This window comes from Amblyomma maculatum, chromosome 4, assembly GCF_055883805.1.
Source record: "Amblyomma maculatum isolate TAMU_Amacu chromosome 4, ASM5588380v1, whole genome shotgun sequence".
Lineage (NCBI taxonomy): Eukaryota > Metazoa > Arthropoda > Arachnida > Ixodida > Ixodidae > Amblyomma > Amblyomma maculatum.
The window spans coordinates 179,943,296-179,970,018 of record NC_139347.1 but is presented as its reverse complement, the minus strand read 5'-3'; the positions used below and the strand labels follow the sequence as shown (position 1 = coordinate 179,970,018).

The following is a 26,723-nucleotide window of genomic DNA, read 5'->3' as shown; positions in this document are numbered from 1 at the left end:
TGATAAGGTCAAAATGTAGGTTACCATAGAAGGTTTGTACAGAACTTTGCGTCCAAATGTCACTCCGTGCAAGACGCAGTTCACAGATTTCTGACCCCCCCTAAAAAAAAGAGAGAAAAAAAAAGAAGTGCTTTGGAGCCCTCTTTATGAGAGCAGAGTGCTAGAGGTCGCAGTGCCCACTTCTTAAAGTTATGTATAACTCCATGCAGAGAACACAAGTGTCAATAAAAGTGCCAACAAAAGATTCCGTGGAAATAGCAACTTTATTCCTTTAAATTCAATTATAAATACACACACACACATAGTGTACACGCATACACACTCACGCCACAGCGCCTGCGAGTAACCAGCTTTGTACATTACGACTCCCCGGCGCCTTGGCAGGAACGGGGCATCAAAGATTGGCAGTTATCTTCCCTTTACGAGTATACCACACAAGCCACTGCTGTACAAGATTACAAACAGGATTATATAACAAATACACGTGCCCTACATCAGAGCACAGGTTCCTCCAAGCCAGGGAACAGCAGTCTCTACTTCGGTGTGCAAGAAGAGACTCTCGTGACCGCACCACTCACAGCCTCCAAGATGCGAGGATAGGTTGAAAGACAAACAAATCTGGACAACACTCATGTCGTCAACTCTGTAGATATTTTTTTCCTCTTTACTGGGCACACCACAAATGAAGGTGTTCCAGCTCAAGTTTGTTCCATAGAAGTATGGGAAAGAAAAAGAAAGGAGAACTCTGTGCCACAAAGTTTTCAAAGATCTCAAACAGGTGAAGCAGGTCTTACCCAGGCAGCACAATCATTTGGCCCAACACTGGCAATGCATTGGCTATGCCTGGCCCAATATAGGACTTGTATGTTGTCACCGTAGTACCAATATTGGCCCAGTCCTTCTTGCTGCCTGGGCATGTGATGCCACCTATGGGCTTTATGCAGACATGTGCGACATGAAATGGGGTTTTGTGTGAAGCTATCATTTTTCTGTTGAACGATAAATGCCCAATAAACACCACACCCACCACACGTTGGAGAGCATTTGACGGAAAGGTGCTTGCTGCTCGTGCAGCAGTGTCAAGCACAGTCTAGCGACAGTGCCAATCCATCAGTGTAGTGCACAAACCTATCAACATGTGTCCCTCTTGCGACGAGGACCTGGTGCACTTTGAGCACTGGCTAGTCAACTGCTGCTAACGAAAAGCGGCAAGAGTCAGTGACAAGAAGTTTGGCAACGTCAACCCAACGCTACAGCAACATCCGACGAAAGTGCAGGACCGATGCAGCCCAGACGAGAACTTTGTACAAAGCTTTCAATTTGCAGACACAAAGCAAGCCTCAACAGCAGGAAAGGCATAAAGTGTTACTCCATGCCAGTTACACTTGATCAGAGCACACTTGCACAAAACCACAGCTGCCTGTTGGAAACGTGCAAGTGCTTGGAGGTGAAGCTTGAAGATGGGGACAGAAACCACAGTGCACCCATGTCAACAAATGCAACGAGAAGAGCGTGACCACTGCAGCCGCTGACTTCCGCAAAATGGACAATGATAAGCAAGCAGGAGTTCCATTAGAAGCTTGAATCATCAAAAAATCTGCACCGGCGACTCATGCAGTACATACCATCAATGCGCAAGGATCTCTACAAAATGTCAATGGAGGCTACTGACTCTGTTGTACGACTACGCCCCCCAAACGATGGGTACAGTGGTAGGAGTAAATGTTGATGCCATTGAGCACTTCACAAGTGGAGCACACATCTGCACAACTGGTCACTTGAGGCTGACAGCTGATGCTAGTTTGTATACAGCCTCGAGAGCTTCATGAGAAACCTTATTTCTCGTGCACTTTTACACCCACAAGAAACTGCGAGGCAGAGGAAGCAACTAGCAGTCACAACAAGCAATGCACCACCTTGGAAGGCCCAGACAGACGCACCTGCCCAAGAGCGACAGAAAATTGCCGAGCAACGCAAAGAAGGGGGAAGAGAAGCACAGAACAAAAGCTGGATGCTGCTACCACACATAACAATCCATGAATGCCAGAGAGGCTTCTGACGAGTATAACGCCACACCAACAGTGTAGGAAACAAAATCCACTGCTGCAGCGATTTAGCTGTGACAGCATGGAAGCACCAAAACCAACAATATTCTTTTTCTCTATACACTGTACAAAAACAAAGGGCATGGTTTTAGTTCTCCCTCAAGCATCTTTTCTTTATTCCTTTGCTGCAAAAACGAGAGAAAGTTATGTGCGTATACGCCATAAGAAGCAATGACGCAAACCACCCTTCTTGTGGCATAGTATTACATACAATACACACTAGCTCGTGCACGAGCTTGAATTTAGCATGAACATACTTGAATACAAGTTCCAGACAAACTTCTACGCACACAGTGGCACCACCACACTAAATGTCCGGAACACATTCATGACTATAACCTCCAGTAATGAAATCGCCTTTCAACCAGGCGTGCAAGCACAATGATCCAAGCATGTGACACGACACAATGGCCGTAGACAACATAGCGGCCATTCGCCACGCCCTGGCGACCTCTGACGTTCTCAAGGTCGTGCCTTGCTCCCACCAGAACACTGTGGAGAAAAGTGGCAGGGCATTCGGTGGTTCGCCGGCCTTGCACATTGGGCTTCTTCACACACCTTCTTCAACGAACCGATGCAGGAAAACGCAAAAAAGAATGGGCAGCGCACTCAAAAGGGCGCACATGAAGTTGGCAATAGATGACACACATTTTCCTTTAGAGTGCATGAACAAAAAGATGAGATTGACAACAGTTGCTTTGACACCTGTAGCATTCGTTCTCTCTTATGCCTCCTGTATGTCTTCACTTGTAAAGTGGTGTGCGGGCAAAGGGGCCTTTGAAGCACCATGTGAATGTGTTTCTCCATGCTTGCAGATTGCAGAAGCATGACTCGTGATGTGAAAGCCTGATGCTTGAGCCATTTCGGTAGCATTTTGCTTACCAACTGTAGTGGCAACTGCATTACACTCACACTAAGGCATGTTTCATCTACGCTTCCATAGTTTTGTGCGCCCCTACTATGACCGCATTCGTGTCTCAGTGTAGGCCAATGCCTCCGTCAGCAAGCTAAACCAACCAATGCCCACCGAGGTAAGGCGCCAGGACAAATGGGTGCATTCGTTGGTGCCAATTGTTGAACATGCCACAATGAATGTACACTCTATCCTCTTGCCTAGTCACATAACTTGGGTAAAAGATATTTTGACGTCTCCTTTCTTGACACAAGAGAGGTAGTTGAGAGTCTTCAGCTTGAAGCAACCGAGGTATGGCCTTCTCTCCCTTCCCATTACCATGTCAGAAAGTCAGCAAACAGCCACTGCCAATAGGACAATGCCACTTGGCAAGTCTGGGGCCACAGCAACAACCGAGCATTAAAAATTCTCCCTTCCGTTCGCACCTCTAGCAAGGAACCATGCCAGCACCAACTGCTTAAAGGAACGACCCTAGGGGCAGCAATTGACAAAACAACTGCACATGTCCCGACACCGACCACAGCACCCGACAGGTGACGCAACAGAGAGGCGTGTCCAATGCCACGAGAACAAGGTGCACGTCCAAAATATTTCACCGGCTACCAAGCCACAGGTTCACCCACAGTGGTGGGAGCAGCAGCAGCAAACCAAGAAAAAAGCAGCTGCTTCGTTGTTTTCGAACAGCTCGAGGCTTCCATTTCAGCAATGGCTGACAACATCTTTGCACAGCTGTGCTGGAACTTGCAACAAGCTCTTCGTTGTGCACGTACCAGAGGCCACCAAACACCCCGCGTACACTACCATCCTCTGTGCTCACTCGATCTGCACCTTGGTGACACTGGCGGTCTCGAGGCACTCGCAGTGCTGTGGCTGCTGGGGAGAGGAGGGCAGGGCATTGGGGCAGCATGGCCGGTGGGTGATGCGACACTGGCGGCAGTAGTCCGGCTCCTCCGATGGGTCCACATGGACCTCTACAGGTGCTGCCAGGGTCCCTTCTCTGTGGGGTGCATGGGGAAGGGGCAAGAAGTGGTGGGGGAGGGGAGAGGGCCACCAGCCAGTCAGGTGGGGCAAGGATGCACGAAACGAAGCCCAAGGAGGGAGAGGAGAGTGAATTAGACGGAGTGGGGACATCACGTGGTGCAGGCAGGAACCACACAGGTGAGGACAGTCGAAAGTAGGGGAATGGAACACAGTGCAGAGCAAAGTATGCGAGGGGCGGGAACCGGAGAGAAGGAAAATAATATGTTGAATGATGGCAACAACGTGCCAGTATTTCTCTTTGCACGTACAACATCACAACACTTTTGAAAAGTGAGCTGCTGCCTGGTGGCATCTCACCTCCTAGCACTGCTTGGCAAGAGTACTTTAAGATCATGATGTTGCAATGTATATTCAGAGCATGGGCATGTCACTTAAAGCAAAGGCAAGATAACAAGTGGTTCCTAAGGGTCACAGATTGGATTCTAGGTGGGCAGATGAGATTAGGGAGTTTTCAGAGATCAAGAGGATACAGCTGCCACAGAACCGGGTTACTTGGAGGGATATTGGAGAGGCATTTTCCCTGCAGTAGTTTTCAGAGCATGTTGGGTACATGAAGTTTGCAGTTCAAAGTGGTGATACCTTCATGGGCATTCAAGACAGTTTACAGTCTTGTCACCGCCTTGTGATGAGTTCATGGCCATTTCACGGCATCACATCTAAATCCATTTCCTCTAGATGGCAGTCTATACTTTGACAAGTATATTAAGTAGTCTGCCTTCCACCATAAACTCCAATGTCTGAGTATCTACAAAGTACCACTGCCAACCAGACAGGCACAGATGGGACCCCCATCTTTTCATGGTCGCAATGTTAAAATATGGCACTGAAAGGCAATGCCTCCATAATTATACAAGATCATTCAGCTTTCATGGCCGAACAGCACGAAATGCGTTATATCTCAGCACCAATGCAGCACATTTCCAACAACCAGTTTGTCTTGTTTGTTTTAGGATAAGAACCATTTAAAGCAAGTAAAAATAAGGCATCTCATACTGCGAGCAGCAGTTGGTGCATTAACTGCGCCCAGAAGACACTTTGTCACAGTTTGGAATGAGGTAGGCAGAAGTGACGCACCTGTAACCAACGATGGACCCCGCCAATGCACGGGTGCTGGCTGCATCATCTGCCAAGCCAGACATGTTCGCCGAGCGCTCGCTCAGGCTTACAGTGGCAGAGGCAGTCTCACTGTGGCTGCTCAGGCTGAAGCGCTTGTTAGATGACACCTCCGCCTGAACCTCCAACCTGGACAGGACAGGAACTGAATGTGAGCAAGATATATCTCACATGTTCTCAGCATCTCGAGCAGTATCAGTCATTTGGGGCCACATGAGAATGGCTCACCGATGCGAGTGGGCGCTGGCCGAGGCAATGCTTCCGGTCAGCGAGTGCCCCGCGATCGCGGTGTTGGAGGCGCCCGCGGCAGCGTCCAGGTGCGAGCCGAGGCTGGGGCTGCCCCCGGACATGCCCAGGGAGGCTGCCTCGCCGATGCTGGCCGGGGCCCCGCCGCCTGCCGTGTCCACGCTGGCGCCATCGGCCGCGACCGCGGAGCCATTTCCGCCAACGCCGCTCACCCCATCGCCCTCCTCGTCGAACTCAATGCGGACACCTGATGCCGAAGTGGTGACACCACAGCCGCCCGAGCGACACAGCGATACTGGCACCACGCCGTAGATGTAGGCCAGAAGGATGGGAACACCAATGCCTGCATGGACACGAGGAAATACTAAGCAGGGTTGTAAGCTATTATAGGGAAAAGGCAATGAGAATAAAGGGCAGGAAGCATGGAACATCGGTGTCCACCCTTTACAATCTCTCCCACAGCATTGAAAAACAGAACTGCGTAAAAATGACAAGACAAGAGAAGAAGAACCTTTTTGAGCAGTTCCGTTTTTCAATAATGCCTTACCAACTAGCCACCCATGGCAGCCACCCTATTAGCTGTCCCACAGAAAATCTTAAATTCTGCGACACTGGCTGAACGCATGAATGTCGGACCATGGCAATGCTTTGCGCGAAAGATGATCAGGAAAGCACCATTAGGAGAAGAGATACCTGCAAAGGTGTGGAGCGAAGTTTGGTAAATGCACTCAGCAGTGCCATAATTTTGCATGTAATTTTCAACGAGATTTCCGACTGTGACATAAGTAATGATTTAGCATATGTGGGAGGGATTGCATACATTGTTTATGCGCTATCAAGTCCTAACATGGCAATTTTTCAGCCCTATTTTACTACAAAAGAGCTACAGCAAATTTTTGACTGAGAAAATTTCATTTTACCACAATTCTATTGTATCTTCCAATTTGATACATTGAACAAATGCATATGCTCTCAATTTTTGAATAAAGCTCGTTAATTCAAATTCCACGGGGCCGCCAGGCCAGTTCGAATTAACCAAAATTCGAACTAATGAAAGTGAGCAAAAATGAAGGCGTTTGATGCCCGGAGGGCACGAAAAACATTTATTTAGCAAAAAAGTCTGTTATCATCTTCTGCTTCTTCTCTCTGAGGGCTACCGTACTCACTCGGTCTTCTAGCATGCGAATGCGACGCAGGGAGTCTTCTTCCCCCTCTTCAAAGCTGAAGAAAAGGCGCGCGACATTCAGCGCTCCCATAACTTCTGCCGCGGATGGACGCACGGGCTCTTGCTCCTCGTCGTCGTCCTCGTCTTCTGCCTCTTCTGGGACAGACTGCTCCCCAACAATTTCAGCGACAATGTCCTCATCACTTAGGGCACCGCACACTGCTGCATCGCTGTCTACTCCAACGTAATCATCAAAACTGATGTCCTGCAGCACAGCACGCACAGCCGCAGGCAGAGGCTCCGGACTCCCATCGTCGCCACTTTCTTTCATACTTCCGGCAGCAAAGCCACAGTGGTGGAAGCAGTTTGCAATTGTGGACGGCGTGACCTGCTCCCATGCACGCACCAACATGTGCATTGCTGTGAGCAATGTGATGGTGCTGGTCTTCTGGTTTCCAGTGCACAAAGTCATGCGCTCGATCATGTGGCGCCTATAGAAACATTTGATGTTTCTGATCACCCCCTGATTCATCGGCTGCAAGGCCGCAGTCGTGTTGGCGGGCAAAAAGACGAGCCTTGTGGCTTTCAGCTCGGCGTCGACTTTGTGTGCCGAGCAGTTATCCACAATGAGGAGAACTTGACGCTTCCCTAGCTCCATCCTCCGAATTTCAAGAGTCATTTATTAAACAATTCGCCCGTCATCCACGCCTTGCTGTTGGCGGAGTATTCCGTCGGCAGCGTCCTAATGTTCTTGAAACATCTAGGCTTATGTGCCTTGCCGACAACAAAAAGAGGGACCTTCTCCGTCCCGGTCATATTAGCGGCGACCAGAACAGTAATCCGCTCTTTGCTTCGCTTGCCGCCAGTGCAGCTGTCCCCTTTAAATGTTACTGTTCTGTCGGGCTGGAGCTTATAAAACAAAGCCGTCTCATCAGCATTGAATATATCATGTGCCGAGCAGCTTTCTAAGTACTGCTGTAGAGCACCGCTTCGCCACGTGGCACAAGTTTCTGCATCCACTTCTTTGGCTTCTCCAGACAACACCCGGAAGACAAGATTATGTCTGTCTCTAAAGCGGTGAAACCATCCTTCGGAGGCGACAAAATCTTCCACATTCAAGCGCAGGGCGAAATCGGCCGCCTTCGCCATGATAATTGGGCCGCTCAGTGGAATGTCAGCGCTTCTCATTTCTTTCACCCACGTGATCACAGCGGTCTCAATTTCCGGATACTTGGCTAACCGAAGCCTTTTTCTGTTGCTGGCGAAATCTTCGGCTTCATAGGCATCCTCGATGGCCTTCCTATTTCGGACGTACGTCGACAACGTGCTTGGTGGAATCCCGTGCTTTTTCGCGATTTCCACTTTGCTGGCCTTCCGTTCATCCACCTCGCGTAAAATAGCCACTTTCTCCTTCACCGTCTTGGCACAGTATTTCCCACGCGAACACATCTCGCGGACACAAGCTCACAACAAGCGGCGTGCAAAACGAGGGCTCACGAAATGCAACACGAAACCGTGGTCGATAACACTAAAACGTCGTTCCTCGAAGGAGTCGCGGCAGGAAAGACTGTTTAGTACTTGTTCCAGCACCCTAGCGGCGCCCCGATGGTTGTGCCATCTATCGTTCTGCCGTGAAAGCTTCCAACGATGGTTTTTAACAGCGCCGCTTGGCGGCGTGCAGTTCGAATTATGGGTGGCGGCGCCAATTTTTGAGTGAACTAACGAGCTGTTACGCGCATAGACTTCTATGCACTGCGGACCGGACCACGATGACTATTTCGAATTAACGAGTTGTGAATTAACGAGCTTTCACTGTAATTATCAAACTGCCACAAAGTTCGAATAAGGCAAACTATAGTGGTGCTTTATCAAAGCTGTGGAAAAAACTTATTTCAGAAGTTCCACTCTGAAGTTGCACAGTTCTTGCTGTCATAAAAGGTCTGCAGGAAATGGAGGAATCAGTGCAACGGTACAGAGCCCTAAAGCCCATGTGGCCTCGAAGTTCTGGCAGAAGACGCAGGCCTTGAGCTGGCTGAGAACACTAGCTTTCGTTTGGTTTGTGGGGTTTAACATCCCAAAGCGACTCAGGCTACGAGAGACGCCGTAGTGGAGGACTCCGGAAGTTTCCACCATCTGGGGGTCTTTAACGTGCACTGGCATTGCACAGCACACAGGCGCCTTGCCTTCCACCTCCACCGAAAAGCGGCCGCCGAGGCAAAGATTCGATTCCGCATCTTTGGTCACAGTAATCGAGCGCCCTAGCCACTGCGCCACCCTGGCGGGGTTGAGCACACAAGCGAGCCATGCCTTGATGTTCAATCTCTCATGCATAGGTTTTGTCTCTCATGTGTACGGATGTCAGGTCAGTTTATTTGTGGTTGTCGCTCGTAGAAAAAGGCAGTTTTGAACACCAGTAAGAGGCTTTCCAAAAAATGTTAGCAATGGGCTAAAAGGCACCACATACAGCATTCAAATCATATTACTCCCACTTCCAAATTATCGCATTATCCTTTTAAAATTAGAAGTGGGTGAAATTTCACTGCCTGCCAGATAACAATGAAAGATCTTGCACCACATTCACACATTAAGGTACTGATGCATGGGCAAAAGGCACATCCCTCGAGTCCAGGAGCCGCACACAGGCTGTCAGGGATACCATAATGGTGGGTGCCAGATTAATTTAGACTGCCCGGGTACTTTCCAAGGTGAACTGACGCAGCACAACATAAGGACACCTTTGGATTTCCCATAAATCGAACCCTGAGCCAAGGATTCAATCCCACGGCTTTGAGATTCGCAGCCAAATGGCTAAGCCACTGGGATGGGTGCACGAATAGACGACAGTGGCTTGTTCACTTTTATCCGAAGGTTGCCTCAAACAAAAACCATTACAGCTCTTTATTCACATCAAAGCCACAGACTGTTTCCGTTCCACATATCCAACAAAGCTCACTCACCTACAGCGATTCCAGCGATGATTGGCGACACGAGAAAGGAGGCCACCACGCCGCTCGTGACCACAAAGTTGCGCTTGAGGCGGCTGGTAGTCCGCAGGTCATACTTGGAGTGAAGCTGCAACCAGGGGGAAGACAAGAAAAGGGAGGACTTAGCTTTCACTCCGAACACTCGGGGAAGACCTTTCTCTTGCAGGTGCAGCAGTGCTCCCTACGAAGCAGAGAAGAGCGTGGCATGCATCAAGCAATAACAGGCATTTTGAAAGTCTATTCTCTAAAGTACCCCATCAGTACGGTCCTGACCTTCTGCAATTGGCCGTATCCTGCACAATGAACTGCTTAGAAGTTATCTAAGCACAAAGGGTTTGTACAGCTTCATGATTTTTGAAATGATAGCTCTTCTAAGCTGACACTCATTTTAACAACTACAACTTTTTTTTTTCTATTTGTACCAAGGTGATGAAACTTAGTATATATTCTATAAGAGAAAGATAAGCCATCCCTGAAAATTTTAGTAAAACTGCTGAAACACTTCAAAAGTTGACCAATTATAACACCTTACAAGTGCAAAAGCCATGCAACTGCATTCTATTAAAAAACGGCACCTTTTCAGCAGCTGGGCTGAATGAATCATTGCTCCAATGTTTCCAAACCAATGATGAAATCTGTGCATTACTGCACGTACTCAACCACAGCACATAGGCAGCCCCGAAAAGAGGGAGGGGGGCAGAGAGAGAGAGAGGGAGGGGGGACGAACCTTGCGGCCGACCCAGACAGGGATGCCGATGACGATGGCGGGCACGGCAATGCCAGCGATGAGGGCGATGCCCACGGGGGCGCCCACCAGCATGCCCAGCTGCCAGAGGATCTTCTTCTTGCGGCTCCAGGGCTTCTTGCCCCAGAAGGTGCAGCCAGAGGGGCTCAGGTAATGCAGGTCCGACACCTCCTTCATGCAGAGCCAGCAGAACTCGGTGCCACACAGGCGGCACGTCATGTGGTTGCACGACCCATCGTCCATCTTGATGATGAACACCTTGCAGCAGGGGCAGTGCTTGATGTCGTCCCCTGCACACATCATGTCCCCAATCACGGGGCTGAATGGCACTGCACATTTGCTGCCTGTCCATGATGAAATTGGGCTGTCCTCATTGTGGAAGGATTAATCATAACGACCCCTGCATATTCCTAAAAAAGTGTGAATAAGTTGCATGCGGCAGCCATAGGAGCCAGTGCGCTACAAACAGGTTTCTGTCCACCGGGACATGAAATCTGAAATAATATCCTATGCACCAGTATAGTTCTACGACATTTTATTTGCTGCCACACCAACCTACCATGAGGCCACTATGCCCAAAGCCAATCAGGGCACTAGTGTTCGAACTATCATGCATCAGCGATCATCCATTTCATAACTGAAAACCCCGCATATTAATCATTTTTAATTCTGGCACAAGTACCTTGCCAGACAATGACAAGCAGAGTGTAAGATTCTCAAAATTGCTGCCATCCATATTTCATGGCACATACTTCTGGCCCTCTACATAACCACTTTAGTGCTTCAAAAGGCACAAATCAACATGTGTTTAAGATCACCTATAATCACCCAGTGGTCCACAACTTCTATAGATGCCAATGTTATTAGGAATCTGGCTGAATCCCTACACTGCTTCATCAATGGAGCTCCCCAAATGGCAATGATGGGCTAAACTAGGCTACGGTTCCTTCTTTCCTCATTTGTTTCTTTTCTTTCTTGCCCTGGCTTGTGGATGCTTACAACTACAACGGGCTTCAGTTGCAAGATGACTCGGGGTAGGCTCCCCCTATTGGATCTTATAGTAAAGGCTGCACAAGGAGCAAGAGCTGTGGGGAGCCCACTCACGCTGGAGGCCCTCGTCGTGTGGGAATCCCAGGGGTGCGCCAGGCTGCGCGGTGGGCCTTGACGCTCGCTGAGCTCGGGCAGCGTCACAGGTCTGGTTGGGGTGCCACTCCTGCTTGCAGTGGTAGCAGAAGGCTGTACTGCAGCCGGGACGCTCACAGCGCAGCTTGGGGCAGCTGGCACAGCCACTCGCTATCACCACATACCTGCACCCATGGAAGGACACACTGAAGGGGGCGCGCTGGGTGCTCCTACATTGGCGTGCAGAAAATTAAAAATGAGTGCCACAGAGAATGCACTCTTCCCAAAGACAAGACAATGCCTTTCTATGATCAAATCGTCATACGACCTATCATGGCAGAAGCCAGTGTTTTTCTGGAACTTAGTGAGGTGGAGGTCTGGAAGGGTCAAGCATCAGCTAGAATTAATCAAGTTTTTAGGAACATAAATGCTTCACAAACTACCCCGAGAGGCTGACAGCCAGAGTTAGTAAAATTGCAACCAGGGCTACTTTCTTCTAAGTGCCCATGTACCCCATGGGGTAGGGTATAAGAAAAGAAAACGGGAAACAGTCCTCACCCGCAGTCTGGCGCGGGGCACCAGCGGGCGTCCGGCTCGGTGACCAGCACGCGGCGCAACATGAAGCTCTCATACTTGGCCACCATGAGCTCGTCCTGGAGGAGGCGGCGGATGTCACTCGGGTGCATGGGCTCCGAGCAGGCCGGGCACGCAATGTTCACCCGGCTCTCGGAGATCTCCACGCGCAGGTACTGGCGCAGGCAGTCGCCGCAGGCGCGGTGCGCGCACGACGCCAGCCGCGGGAACACCTCAACGGGCGCCTCCAGGAGGCACAGCGGGCACTCCAGCGTGCCGCCGCCGCTCACGCTCCACAGGGACTCGGTGTCCGAGCTGCCCTGGCGGTCGCCCGGCCGACCCGGTGCCGCCGCCGCCCCGCTGCCGCCGCTGTTCCTTCGCGCATCCTGCGGCAAGTAGTCAGTGAGACTCCAGAGTCTTGGTTCTCCAGCTGTTGGCCAATTACGCAGCAGATCAAAATTTCGGAGAACTATGTCTCCAGTGCATTTCTTTTTTTTTTTTTTTTTTTTGGAGAAGGGGAGGGGGGGCTTTCCGCCTTTTGCGCCGCACTGTCGCCTGGCGTGCAATACGCACCCTTTGCTGGGCGGCCATGCGCTGCGGCGGCCGGACCGCCTGCTCGGCGTCATGCGGGGAGCCGCAGGCGCGTCCGAAATTTCGTCGGTTGAGGAAGGTCGACGAGGACCCGAGCAGCCGTCGCAGCGAGAATCGGCCGCCAGCCAGCAGGTGGCGCCGGGCGGGCAGAACTCCGCCGCCCTCGGGAGACCCGGGGGGCCCCCCCGCCGAGGCCATGGCGCCTTCACGGAACGCCAACGACGCTGATGCTACCGGTGGCGCCTGCGTCGGTAAGAATGCACAGACGCTTCAGCTTACATCACCTCTTGACCAGGTAGTTTACGATAGACCACCGATAGACGCAGCGCAGGCAGGAAAGCTTACTGAGCGCTGGCAATATGGTGGAGTTCACGAACCAACGCGCACACACGAGTGTCAACTCAGTACTTAGGGCACGCATGGCTACTGAGGCCCCGAGATTGCCCCACCCCCTGCTGAATGTTTGCATAATCAACCAGCGCTGCCCAGCTGCAAAAACGGCAAGAATTAACGCGTAATGGAGACAACGAACGAATAGTTGCCGCACTCCGAAGCTGCAGCCACGCAAATCTGTTACCGTGTTAGCACTTTCTGAAAACAATGGGAAATATTATTTTTAAGTAAACGCGTCAGACCTACAGCCAGCTAGGTGGTGGTGGTGAAAAACATTTATTAGATAATATTTACATGAGAGAGAGAAAAAAAAAGTGGGAGGCAGGCCTTAAGGGCCAGCCTCTTACAAAGTTTAGGAGGGGCCCCTAGTCCGGTACTCCTGTGGCTTCCGCGGCAGCTCGGGCCCTAGCCACGAGAGCACGTTGGCTCTCCAAGGTAGAGCAGCCGAGCAGGGCAGCCTCCCAGCTCTCTCGGGTGGGTGAAGGGAAAGGGGAGTAAGCGGGGTTAGAGGGGCAAGCCCACACCATATGGTACACATCTGAAAATGTGCACCCACAGTGCGGGCATTCGCCATTAAAAGCCGGATTGAAATACTGCAGTACTGCCGGGCACAGAACTGTATTGGTGTATAGACGAAGGAGCCAGCGCTCCTCAGTTTTAGTTAGTCCTTTAGCGGGGGGGGGGGGGGGGGGGGGGGGGGTGAAAAAGACAGTGTCGAGTTTTGTACAAGTCAGCAATTTCTTTGTAGGTAATGGCCGGATTGGGTTCCAGTTCCTCAAGCGGCGGGAGTTGAGGCGATGCCCGGTGGTTAAGCGCGCGGGCTGACAGCCAGCTAGGTGCCGGGATTCTGTTGCTACGGTGCTCCGCACAGACACCTGCTGAACTCGAGAGTTGGTCGTCGCAGGCTAGGCGACAACGTTGCACCGCGCTTTTTGATGCACGGCACCATAGTGGCACAGGACAAAGACAACTGCATTCGTAATCGAGCCTCCTCAGGGACGATGCGTGAATACAGAAGTGGTGAATACAAAAGCACGAGAAAGACGTATACTCGCCGATCGGGGGTCCTCGAGTTCTCAGCAAACGTGCGGCCATTCAGAACATGCTTACGAGAGCTTTTTCCGGCAAAGGAAACCAATAAACAAAACGCTAAAGACAGACGTGAGCTGTAGATGACGCACGTTCAGTGCCAGAAAAAATAAATAAAACACCCGAAACCTAATTATGCACGCGTCTAAATCGCGTGAGAAGCAAAAGAAAAGGGTTTTGAGGTCGGAGTATTGGTATTCGCCTATGACCACTACTAAGTAATTTGTAACCGAATTTCGATTTCAACGGGATGAAAATAAGATATCAATAATAAGACATGAAATAAGCTGAAATGCAGTCATTGATGCAAGGTTATTTGGGCTTATTAAAACGATACGTTAGAGATTTCAATACAGTTTCCCACGCTTCACATGACATATTCATCGTTCAGCTAGACGTTAAAACCGCAACACCATGCGACAATATAAAATCCAATCATTTCGTGGCCGCCGGTGAAAGTCAAGGTGACGTCATCGGCGCCATTGTGTGGTGCAGAGCCCAGCTTCAGCAGTGCATACCGGAGCAGCCGATGATAACTTGATTAGATATGCCTGCAGACTTTTGCTGCGAAACATGCGCCACAACAGTGACGTAAAACATGCAACCAGACGTGTGATGTCTTCATTTTGATGGGCACAGGCTCTATAGGGAAGCTTTGACCCAAGTCTGCGATGCTAAAAACGCCTCTAATACGTACAAAAAAAAAAAAAAAGAAAACACTAGATGAGCTCATTCGTGCTTTAGTGACTTTTTACGGCGAGGGCCGCCGCCACAGGAGCATACCCCCTCCCCCCCTCCCCCTTCTGAAAACAGGAGTTGAAGCCGTAAACGCTTCGCGTTACGTTTGCCCCGATTGCGGGACATATCGGCTACTGAGAGAACTGTTCCTCGAGTGAGCGTGCGTGTTTCCCAGTTTGGAACAAAAAAGTAATTCGATTGAACATGTGAAGAAGTGACCTCCCAGACTATCACGTCCGACTGATCTTCGCTGTTCTGTGGCAAGCATCGATCGAAAACCACGGTCACACTTAACCCAACAACAGACGAACGAAACACTACTGCGCTTTTGCGTGCTCGCCGCAAACCAGGAAACTGGACGAGCTTGGACGCATTTAGACGCTGGGCATGCAGTTCATTCGGTCACACGTGTCGCCTCACGAGTTCGGGGCAGACAAGCGCCCACGCGGTCACTTGGCCACACAGTCGACGGAAATAGCCGCTGCCAGACGATGGCTGAAGAGTTCGCGCTTGCTGATTCAAGCACTGCCTGCGAATGACGCCATTATGACGTAGAAAGCGGCATTACTGCTGCCAAAACGCCCTCCCCGCACGTGCCAGCTAATTCTACAACTGTAGGCACCGCTGCGGTTTATGAGATCGTGTAAAAGAAAAAAGCTCCAGAAAACAGGGCGCAATGGTCCCCCATGTCCGGCCTGCCGATACGATTGACCAGCCTTATAAGAAGAGAATTTACCGATAGCGGTGTGCACAGTGAGCAGCTACGCACACATTCTGAGAACCCGAACAAAAGAGGAACTGCCTGATGACAGAACAGGCACGCAATCGTCATCCGTCGGCGAGCGATAGGCGCAGCAACGAGGAACTGTATATCCGCGGCGGGAGGTTGGCCCAAGATAGCGTGCCGCGGCGCAACGTGCGAGCCGACCAGCGAGGTTTAGAATCGGAGTTTTCCCGTTTTCCCGACGCAGCGGAGCCGGGGCGTACAAAGTCTGAGCCCCGAAGGTAGACCATGAAAGCCAACAACGCTATTTTATTCATCAAAAACGGCTATTATTGTACAAAACTATCTTAAAACTATCAGTTACATAAACCGTTTTATTCAGACAAGACAAAAACTGTTAATCTTAACAAATCCAGGCTGAGCCGGGAAGCCTCTATTGAACCATCCGCGTTTTCCAACGTCTGGTCCCCATGGCAACCAAACGAGGCGAAATAGCCGAGACTAGCAGCTCGGTAAATCCGGAAGCAAACAGAAACTATGGTGCGTTTTATCGCTAAAATTTGGTGGTGCGAGTATCATGAGACACAGCACAAGCTTCGTTGGGCTTTCGTTTGCCGTGAACGCGTGACACCATGGAGCGGACGGATGTGCTCGTGCCGCGGCGAGCGTCTGCCGCTTGACCGGACGCCGCTATGTTGCCGCAACTTAGGCGGCCCAACGGCAGCTTGGGGCGACCAAGCGTTAACCCAAGACGCCAAGCATGGCTTACGTACTTTGTGTGCGCATTTCGACGCCCAAAGCTACTTGGGGGCCCCAAAGCTTGGGCCAGCCCCCTATTCTAAACCTCTCTGAAGCGCGTTCAGCGGCGGTAAGCGCTCGGAAGACTGCTACCGTCAGTGGCGCGGCAAATAAAAGCGGAACGTGTAACGGTGTAACTACCCTCGTCACATGCATGAACACGCTTAGCCAGGGTTACGGCAACCGCGGTTTGCCCGAGTCTGGCAGCTAACAGGTAGACCGTACTCCACCTCGACTAGCCCAGCGCGAATTCCGCACGTTCCGTTTACGGGGCGACTCAGGCTATGAGAGACGCCGTAGTGGAGGGCTCACGGAAATTTCGACCAGCCGGGGCTCTTTAACATGCACTGACATCGCGTAGAACACGGGCGCCTGGCTTTTCGCCTCCATCGAAAAGCGGCCGCCGCGGCCGGGATTCGATGCCGCATCCTTGGGTACAGTGGTCGAGCGCCGTAAACACTCCACCACATCGGCGGGGCGAATTCCGCGCGTGATGCGCGCAAAAGCACTGTCGTCGACATGTAATCAGTATTAATCGGACACCAGACAGAACAGCGAGCCACTCGGCGCGCCGCATCGCCGATTCTCTGTTCGCAAAGAAGCGGCGCACCTTTACTCACCCTTTACACGGTCATATACTCCAGCACTACCGACTCGAAAGATGCTCAATTCCTCCCGCACACCGCGATCTAACAAGACGCGAGGTCGTCCAATGGCGCTTCCTGGCAGCTTCCCACTCCCCCTCTTATACAGCAGGACCTTTCCGCAACAGATAGCCCCCGTGTGCAAACACTGCTCAACTCCGGCCGCTCTTATACACATGGCGTGGATTTGTACACACTACAACACAGAGAACTCAAACACCCCGTGGGAGTCTCTCCTGCGTACTTCTGAGCCAGCAGATCAACGCCGGAGTATCCAGCTCGCGACATCACAAGGGATCCCCGCTGACCTCCTCTAAGCCAGCGCAACCGGTCCTTTGACTTTGGCTCTCCTCACAGAGTCAAGACTGATTTGGTTCCCCAAGGGAGCAACAATCAGGGAAGAATGGCAACTGGCTGCCAAGTGGAGAAACAAGGGACTCCTGCATCCCCGCAGTCGAGCTGGCGCCTCTTGCACCAGCTCCAAAGCAACCGCTACTCCTAGCGCTCGGCCAGCGCGAGCGCCCTATCGCCAGGGGTATAACTCCAGCAAAAGAGATTTGAGCGCAGTCCCGCGCTCCTGAGATGAGCCAAGAGCATGCCCCTTTCCACAAATCAAGATAAAAATGCAGTCCACTGCAAACTCTCTCCTCTGAAACCTTCGCAAAGCGCACCAGATGCACGTTACACATCGCAGTGCAGCGCGACGAAAGCTTGACCCCTCTCGCGGGTTTTATGGACTCCGGTCGCTGGCACTGGGGCGACTGGACAGCGGGAGACCGCGCTGAGGGTCCTAGCCGAGGCAAAAGGAATGCTTCTCCCGTCTCCAGCAGCAAAGGGAATAAACCTCGGAGGGGGTCGAAGGAAGAGCTCGCATTTTAGACCTAATGCTCTCCTTCTAGGAACCAGAACGCGACGCGCTGTTCAACACTCTAGGGCACCCAGCTGAGAAATGCTCCCCAAACACAAGTACATATATACATCAACATATGCATGAGGGTCCGGCAGAGAAACTTGCACGATCCACAACCGCCGAGGCCGAACAGAGCACGGGCCTTACAGACAGTTACCGTTACCTCGCCCATACCAGAGACCTGCGAGTGCAAAAGCCGCGGCACACTCCCGCGGTGGTGCCCACGACGGTACCTTTCAATACGCTTCAGAGAAGAAAAAAAAAAAAGCGTCTCCCATGCAGTCGGCCACGAGGAACTGCCCCTCATCCGGAATTGAACGGCACAGTACAACGAGCAGGAGAACGCGCTGGGCAACGGCTTTCCTCTCGCGCGCACCGCAGCGCCCATCGATTCAAAGATTGCGCGCGTACTTAGTCACGCGTGCCCAGGCCTGCGGAATGCGCGCGGTTTTCACCGAATCGCGCCTCGAGAAACCGTTACGTGCGCCGAGGCGAAAGCGTGCGACCGTGCGAAGCTGCTCAATTTACAATCTCCGACTCGGACGACTGGCCACGTACTACGCACGGCGCGCGCGCAGGAAAAGTGACCGACGCAGTGCGGAGAAGCCAACTTGGGCGTTCGTCCGCGAAATCCCCGCACTGCCTCGCAAGAAGGCACACCCTACCGCCTGGTCACCGGAATTAAGACTCACGTGCATGTCAGCTGGGCGAGTCGCAACTAGGTACAGCATCGCCGCCGTGCCGGCACTTTGGTCATCAGCCGTCCACCGCGCACACACGACGCGGAATAGCGTTATCTCCGACGGCAGGGCATTATCGTGTGTTGCAGTATTGCACATCTCACCGGCTTTCTCCGATTCCTCGGCAAGAAATGCGAAGGTAACGAAAGTGGAGCAGGTCACGGTGCCAATGTCAGGCGCAGCGTCGGCTCGAAGGTGAGCTTGACGTCCCATCGAAGAGGCCGCATGGGAATCTGCTGGAGTGCGAGCGAGTACGCGCAATGAATCAAAGAAGAAGAAAAGCGGAGCAGGATAGGGTCACACACGTTGTAGTGTACGTCGTCGGAGCAGAATTCGCTCGTGTTCGCACAACAAAGGACAAACAAGAAATCTGCGGATGAACACCCAATGCGGTGGCTTAGTGGCTCTGGCATTCGGCTACTGATTCTAAGGTAGCGGGTTCGATCTCGGATACGGCCGCCGCGTTTCAATAGAGGCAATACAAAAAATAGCGGACGCTCAGATAATAGGGAGTTTTAGAATAGGGGAACCCAGCTGGGTGGAGGTCAGTGTACATTAGCGGGGTGATAATGCGCACGCGGAATGGTGCGATGAATGAGCGAGGGTTGCGTCAATTACTCTGAGCATACCCACTCGCAAACCACCAATACATAACCTATTGCCCTAACCGATAATCCTCCTATTCTAAAACTCCCTAATGCATAGCCTGGCTTGCGATAGTAAAATGTGTCCGTTGGGGCGCTTTCAGGGCTCGTCTTCACGAAGTCGCTTTCGGATTTCGGTCTGGAGACTTATTCATATGACTATGAGTCATGATTGGTCACATTACTCAGACATATGACTCTGCATGCTGCGTGGCTTCTATACATTGCCGCCGTTACCATCAGCTAATCACAAGGAAATTAGTCGGATGTATGCCCAGATCCCCCTTGACGCCTACAGATGGCGCCACATACTGGATGTCGGCACACAGACCTGCCGCGTCGGGACCAATCGGCCTGACCGCCCCGCCCACGCGCGATAGAGAGCCACGGTGGCGGATCGCGGATCACGGTAAGCTAAATCTCTCTATTAGTCTGTCAACCAAGATCCGTATAGCTCGTGCTATGGTCTTTCCGGTTGTGATGTATGGATGCGAGAGTTGGGCTGTGAAGAAGGCTGACCACCGAAGAATTGACGCGTTTGAATTGTGGTGCTGGCGGAGACTCTCGAGAGTTCCTTGGACTGCCAGAAGATCAAATCAGTCGATATTGTGACCCATAAACCCTGACTGCTCATTGGGGGGGTCAAATTCTAAAGTTAAAGCTCGGCTACTTTGGTCATCTGATGAGAAGAGAGCAGTCGCTGGAGAAAGATTTGATGTTGGGAAAGGTTGAGGGTCACCGGAGAAGGGGTAGGCAGCGAACGCGATGGTTAGATGGCATCCTCGCGGCGCTGCAGATGAAGTTATGTGGTGTTAGGAGGATAGTGAGAGACCGGAAAGCGTGGCGTGATATGGCCCATAGGGTCACGAAGAGTCGGTCACGACTGAACTGAACTGAATGACATGATATGCTAGTAATGACGAAGCATTTCCTGCCTTGGTTGGTCATATGCGCGCCTTATGAACAAGCTCTTAGGACAACCTAGACAGGAAAAGTAGAAAGGTAGGCTTGAAAATCAATATGCAGAAGACTAAGGTAATGTTCAACAGCCTCGGGAATGAACAGCAGTTTACGTTAGGTAACGAAGCACTGGAAGTAGTAGGCGAATGTCTACTTAGGACAGGTAGTAACCGCAGATCCGGACCATGAAAAAGAAATAACAAGAAGATTAAGATTGGGATGGAGCGCATTTGGCAAGCACTCGCAGATTAAGACTAGCAGCTTACCGGTATCGCTCGAGGAAAGTATACAACAGTTGCCTCTTACCTGTACTCACCTATGGGGTTGAAACGTGGAGGTTAACCAAGAGGGTTCTACTTAAGTTGAGGACAACGCAGAAGGCTATGGAACGAAAAATGGTAGGGGTAACATTAAGAGATAGGAAGCGTGCAGAGCGGGTCAAAGAAATAACTCAAGTTACCGACATTCTAGTGGAAATTAAGAAGAAGAAATGTACATGGGCAGGACATGTAGTGCGAAGAGAGGATAACCGATGGTCGCTTAGGGTAACAAACTGGATTCCAAGGGAAGGAAAGCGTAGCAGGGGGCGGCAGAAAATTAGGTGAGCGAATGAGGTTATAAGAAGTTCGCAGGGGTCAAGTGGATGCAGCTAGCACTGAACCGGGTTAATTGGAGAAATGTGGGAGAGGCTTTTGCACTTTCTTAGTAAATACCTTACCTTAGTAAATATCTTATACGTAACAGACAGTACGCTGATTGGTAATTTTTTAAGGTCCTTAGCGTCCTCTTTATGAATAAGGATAATGTTTGCATTCTTCAATGGTTCCGGTACCGTCAATGACACCAGGCACTGCGTATACAGGGTGGCCAGTTTTTCTAGCACGATATCCCCCTCGTCCTTCAACAAATCTATGGTTATCTTATCCTCTCCAGCTGCTTTCCCTCTTTTCATAGTTTCTATTGATTTCTTAACCTCGTCCTTCGTCACTGGTGGAACGGCTGACTTTTTCCCTACCGCCAATCTCATTACGGCCCTGACTATTTTTTCCACTGTAGAGATCTGTATAGAACTCCTCGGCTACTTTGACTATCTTGTCCATATTCGTGATGACGTTGCCCGCCTTGTCCATTAGCCCATACATCTGATTTTTGCATATGCTCAATTTCTTCACCGCTTTAAGGCTTCCCCCGTTCTTTACAGAATGCTCAATGTTCTCCATGTTATACTTCCTTATATCCGTCACTTTGCGCTTATTGATTAGCTTTGATATCTCTAATTCTATCTGCTGTGTTGGATTGGAAGCGTTCATACTCTGGCGTTTCTTCTGGATTAGCTGGTACTAACTGCCCATCTATACTCATCCCGTGCCCTTACGTGGCTGTTAAACATTTTAATATATAAAATTGTAGACCCAGCGTTTTGCTTTTTCCTTCCTAGTCACTGATTATTGACGAATAGCATTTCCCATTAATTTCGATAGAAATGATGGCGCAGTTTCAAGCCGTCAATCGTATTAAAAGAATGGGTTCTTTATGAACATCCTTATGCGCGATGCACTAAGAGCGCCAGTACGGAGAGTCAGTTACCACCAGCCAGCGTTAAACGCCAGTGCGGGGAATTTAATAATGACCGTTGCGAAGCTGCTCCCAAAGGTTGCTGACAACGGTCAACATGGAGCGTGAGTAATGCTAAGCTGAAAACTGACAGGCCGAAAAAAGCACCGCACAAACGGCATTGTTTACGCAAAACTTGCACTTGGCATAGTCGCGCTGGTCATGTGTGTGTGTGTTATCCCACTCCTGCTAGGGATTTTTTTTTTTTTTTTTTTTTTATAAGATGCGCGCTGCTCCCAGCGAAATGTGCAAGAGGAGGGCCGCTCTTTCCGCGGGAGCTGGAACGTGCATCTCGGCGGCAACGCCCGGGCGAAAAAAAAACACGCGCATCGTTCCCTCTGTCCATGGCCTTGGGCGGCGCAATGCAAATCGGCAGCAGTGGGGGGCAGTGCGTACACACACTCAGTAGGCAACCTCGCCTCGGGGTCGGCGCTGAACCGTGAAGCGCATCCGCCACCACCGCGGAACCGAACGGGACGGAAAAAGAAGCAACCGCGGTCACGTTAGAAAGGATGAGGACGACCTTGTCGAGCGCGGCAACGCCCGCCTCCGTGCAGTATGGAAGAAAAAAAAAAAAAAAAAGCAGCAGGAGCGCCGGATGAGCACTCCGTGCGGATCCGCTTTTGCATCACTTGACGTTGTCACCGAATGTGGAGGAGGAGGACCCTGGGACGCGTTACGTTGAAAACAGATAGAGGAGGAGAAAGTGGCGTCCTCTCAGAACCATGGCCCACGTGTTGACGAGAGGAGGGAGTCGTACGCCAGCGAACGCGGCCACGTCGGACGCATATGCTTAGAAAGCAGTTCCGGAGTGACGGCTCCATCCGGCACAGTAAATAACGGCAGCGAGATTTATACCCTGCCGCAGAACGAACGAAAGAGTAGCGGATGCGATACAAACAACGCTTATATACTTATTTATTATGCACCCAGCGCCGTCTAGCGGACGTGTCGTTCCGTGCTAAGCCCTGTTGGGAGAAAAAGAAATAAATGAATAAACGAAAAAAAAAAATAACCAACCTCCCTGTGGTTCGGCTAATTAAGATATACTGGGCGAGCGCATAGCACGTCCCGCGATCCGGAAACGGCGGGTCTCGGCATCATTAGACGGGCGCAGTTAAATGAGTAACGAAACAAACGACCCGATTCGTACGAACTACCGCGGCACAGGCATACGAGGTGAATACGAAGTCTCTTGTTAAGTTTTTTTTTTTTTTTTTTTTCATTCTTTTCCAAGTCGGAAACGCAGATGACCGAGTTCACAGCATTCGTGAACCGCAACTAAAGAGGGGGAGATAAAACAACGGCCGCCCTTGAGGAGACACTGGGCTGCGAAAGCTGCACGGCACAGGACTGAATAAAAAAAAAAATCGAGAAAAACCGGGAAGGTCAGGCCACACGAGACCATCGCACTTGTCCGTTAGGCTGCCATAAAACACTGCAGGTTCGACAACGCTGCGGCAAGTCTACTAACGATTATACGGCACATTTAAACACCGGCATGCGTGCACTAACGATGCGCTGACCAAGTTTTGTAAATCACGAGAGCGCCGTTTCGGTTCCCGTCGGGATCACGCACACTCCAAGCGTACCTCAACAGAACGCCCCAAACACTAACGTGCGTTTAGCAGCAAGCGCCTTCTACACGTCACGGTCTCACCACTGTCGTCAACCGCTGAGACGACAACAAAAAGAGAGAACAAAGCATACACACACATTACGTCAGTATGCTGCGTCTTCAGCTTTGAAGGCAGACATGGTTTCCTAAACCAATCGGCCTAGCGAGATGAGACAATGAAAGCACGAGACCAATAAATAACAAAAACAACTTAGCGCGCGCATAAAATCAGACTAAAAGGCAAGGCAGTAAAGGTCAGCGGAGTTAAAAGCGCTAAAACATGGAAAACGTATGGAACCCGCGAATAAACGACTAAGGGACGCTGAATAAAAAACACTAAAATCTATGCAGACAAAACCGAATAAAACTGGTAAAATGACACTGACAAAAATCCATGGTTGTCATATGCTTAGCAATTTCTAGAACGGGCTAAAAACGAACCACATATGCATGCAATGACAATAAAACGGTGGAGCAAGGACATTAGTTGGGACAGGCGAGACTGGAAAAAGAAGGGCCAAATAAACAAACACAGGCGAAGACGAAAAAGGATGCATTAAAACAGACCTAGGCAAAGCAAGTGAAGGTGTGCTAACGCACTCATCTTTTGCTCGTTAATAGCGGTGGCTTCTATGATTTCACGGGTGAGCTGATTGCGCTTATTTGCAAAATTCATGTTTCCTTGAACTTCGATGAGAAGCGACGGCAGGAACTGCACTCTCGACAGTGAATCGCCAAATTGCCAGACCTTTTTTTTCTTCGGCATTGTTTTGATGCTCTAACAGCCTCCTATTTATGCAACGGCCAGTCTGACCCGGAGTTCTGGCACTCCATCGCCGTTTATCATGTTCAGTGGCCAGCTGGGGACACCACGTCACGTATGTGAGTGCGAGGGGGGGGGGGGGGGGGATTACTTGGCGAATGAGGAGCGAAGATTACTAGATAGATAGATGGATTTATTGAAAGGCAGAGAGGTTGGCCCGAATAGTTCAAATCTGGCCTGCTACTCTGCACTGGGGAAGGAGAGAAGGAGGAGGTCATGATGGGTGACGATGTGGGAGAAGGCATATGAAATATATATACAGACACAGCAGCTTGCTTTACAAGCGTGAATCAAGTCCGCTGGCGCTCAAATAACGGCAAAGAGCGCAAACGGCCTGGACGCCCTTCCCCTTGTCCTGCCAAGCGCCCAGCAGCAGTTCCTCCGACAGAGGCCTCTTGTCTAAACGCTTCAAGGAAGCAGCTAGTACATTTCTTTCGTTCGCATACTCTGGGCAAGCCAATAATACATGGTCCACAGTCTCTGGGATGCCACAAGTTGAACATTCCGGTGAGTCCATCTGTCCAATGAAGTGTAAGTACTTGCGCGTGAAAGCCACGTTTAAACGAAGTCGATGTATCAATCATGTCTGATGACGCGGAATATCACGCGGAACATTAAATTTAAATGTTCGATCGAGCCTTCTTAGACGGATGTGTCGGGCGTCTGGTTGAGCCCAGTAAGCTGCTGTAGCAATATTCATATAACTCTTTAGAAGACATGTCGTATCCGCTCTTGAAAAAGGCACATCTGTTTGGAAGCCAAACATATTTAAAACGCCGCATAGCATTAGCGCTTTCCTGCATACAGCAAAACCATAAGCACAAAAGACTAAAACACAAGCGTGCCGCCCGCTGCAACAAATTCAGGTGCACGCATGGCTGCCGCACAATGAACAGAAGGGCGCCTTTCGATGCGCGTGCCCGCGTAGCCGAGGCATCCGCGGCCTTGGCAGCGTCGCCACGCGGGGCGTCTTATTACAACAAACAGGCGCCCGACGCAACATCACGCGCTTAGTATCCCAGCCGCGTAGCTGCAGCACAACAGGGCGATCGCCTTTCACCAAGGAATTCCCGGTCCCCGCCTGGAAAACGCTCGCGCGCAGCCCGTCGTCACCTCGCCTCCCGCCGGGGCGGAGGCTCGGGGCTTCGCGTATATTTAGAAGCCCGTAGCGCGACTGCACCGCCGCCACGGCGCTGCTGACCATGGGCCGCATGGCTCGGGACGCGAACACGCGGCCAAGGCCGCACAGCACGAATATGGAGGAGGCGGCCGACGAGGCAAATATCACACAAGCGCACCCTCATCAGCGCAGGGTGCACACCACACCGAACGCACCGAACGCTGCATCGACGCGCGTACTATACACCCTTGCAGGTGCACCTTTGACATCAAGCCCCAAAGCCAGGCCCCGGTGTGCCAATGCCGCAGGGAGAAATGCCCCATCGCTGGTTCGCAAATACACTGGCCAATGAAAACCTGACGCATTCTTTTAAGCGCTGTTCAAGCGGACGTCACTACCTAATTCAGCCCGCAGCAGAAATGAGGAAGAAAACAACGTGCAGCGAAAAAAAAAAAAAAAAAAAAGGCAAAGCGAAGCTCGGGCTTGCGGCGCTTTGCAAAATAAACATACGCACGTATACCTTACCGGCTAAGGACTCCAACCGACTGTCTTCAATAACTGCGTGCGGCCTGAAGCACAGAAGATCCGCCACTGCCGGCTCTTCCCTGAGCGAGAGAACGCCTCTTGGGCTGCAGCGACGCACAGCTTCCAGCGTCATTTCACGAAGTCGCGACGCAGCGAGTATGGCACAACGCAATGCACGCCAACCCGTTGTCGCTCCGAATCCCAGAGTGGACTCCCATCGAGCAGCCGCCAATGCTTACTGGGAGCAGCCCGCACTTTCCCCCGCGCACTTATTTCTCTCGGCCGCCTTTGCATTTCCAGTTGGGGTGGCCGCCAATAGACTGGCGCAAATGGTAATGAGCGTGCTCCTGTCTCGACCAGCGCGTTTACGAGGCGCGTCTGTGTTGGCGCCGCAGTGCATGCCCCACCCTTGGACCTTCCAGCCAGGCTACCACCCTAGCGTGGTCCACTGAAGACGCAGAGCGCAAGATGCTGGACTTGCCAGGAAGACTTCCGTCCGATCAACACTTTCAATGTATTATATTTAGGCGACTAGCTGTGCCAGGCTTTCGTTTCCTCTATTGCGATCCGCGGCACACGTTATGCAGAGACGGCAGCCACGCGCAGTCTACATAGCAGTGCACGCAGAAAAGGGCAAGGCCGGCTGGTGGCGGCCACAGAAGCCCGGTTCAACGCACCCGGCCGTAGATAAGGAGGGGCCAAGCACCGGCTGAACTAGTTCAGCGACACTGCAGTCTCCCTTCCGGTCTCCATGCACGCACTGCTTCTCTTGGCCACGTTAACGC

General features: G+C 51.2%; 1 protein-coding gene across 3 annotated transcripts in view; it reads right to left on the bottom strand.

Annotated features, from left to right (window-relative positions):
* Nucleotides 1–244: 244 nt before the first annotated feature.
* The window catches only part of LOC146193737 (E3 ubiquitin-protein ligase RNF19A-like), a 63,914-nt gene continuing 37,435 nt past the window's right edge, over nucleotides 245–26,723 (bottom strand). For 2 of the 3 annotated variants that reach the window (XM_084602814.1, XM_084602815.1), the window contains exons 2-9: nucleotides 12,581–12,841; nucleotides 11,993–12,393; nucleotides 11,417–11,619; nucleotides 10,295–10,602; nucleotides 9,541–9,748; nucleotides 5,401–5,761; nucleotides 5,134–5,301; nucleotides 245–4,015 (exon numbers count right to left, since the gene is read on the bottom strand). In XM_084602814.1, coding sequence (XP_084458940.1) covers nucleotides 3,832–4,015; nucleotides 5,134–5,301; nucleotides 5,401–5,761; nucleotides 9,541–9,748; nucleotides 10,295–10,602; nucleotides 11,417–11,619; nucleotides 11,993–12,393; nucleotides 12,581–12,796 — 2,049 coding nt within the window. In that variant the 5' untranslated portion in view covers nucleotides 12,797–12,841 and the 3' untranslated portion in view covers nucleotides 245–3,831. The remainder of the gene's footprint in view (nucleotides 4,016–5,133; nucleotides 5,302–5,400; nucleotides 5,762–9,540; nucleotides 9,749–10,294; nucleotides 10,603–11,416; nucleotides 11,620–11,992; nucleotides 12,394–12,580; nucleotides 12,842–26,723) is intronic. The other variant, XM_084602816.1, reaches the window with a different exon arrangement.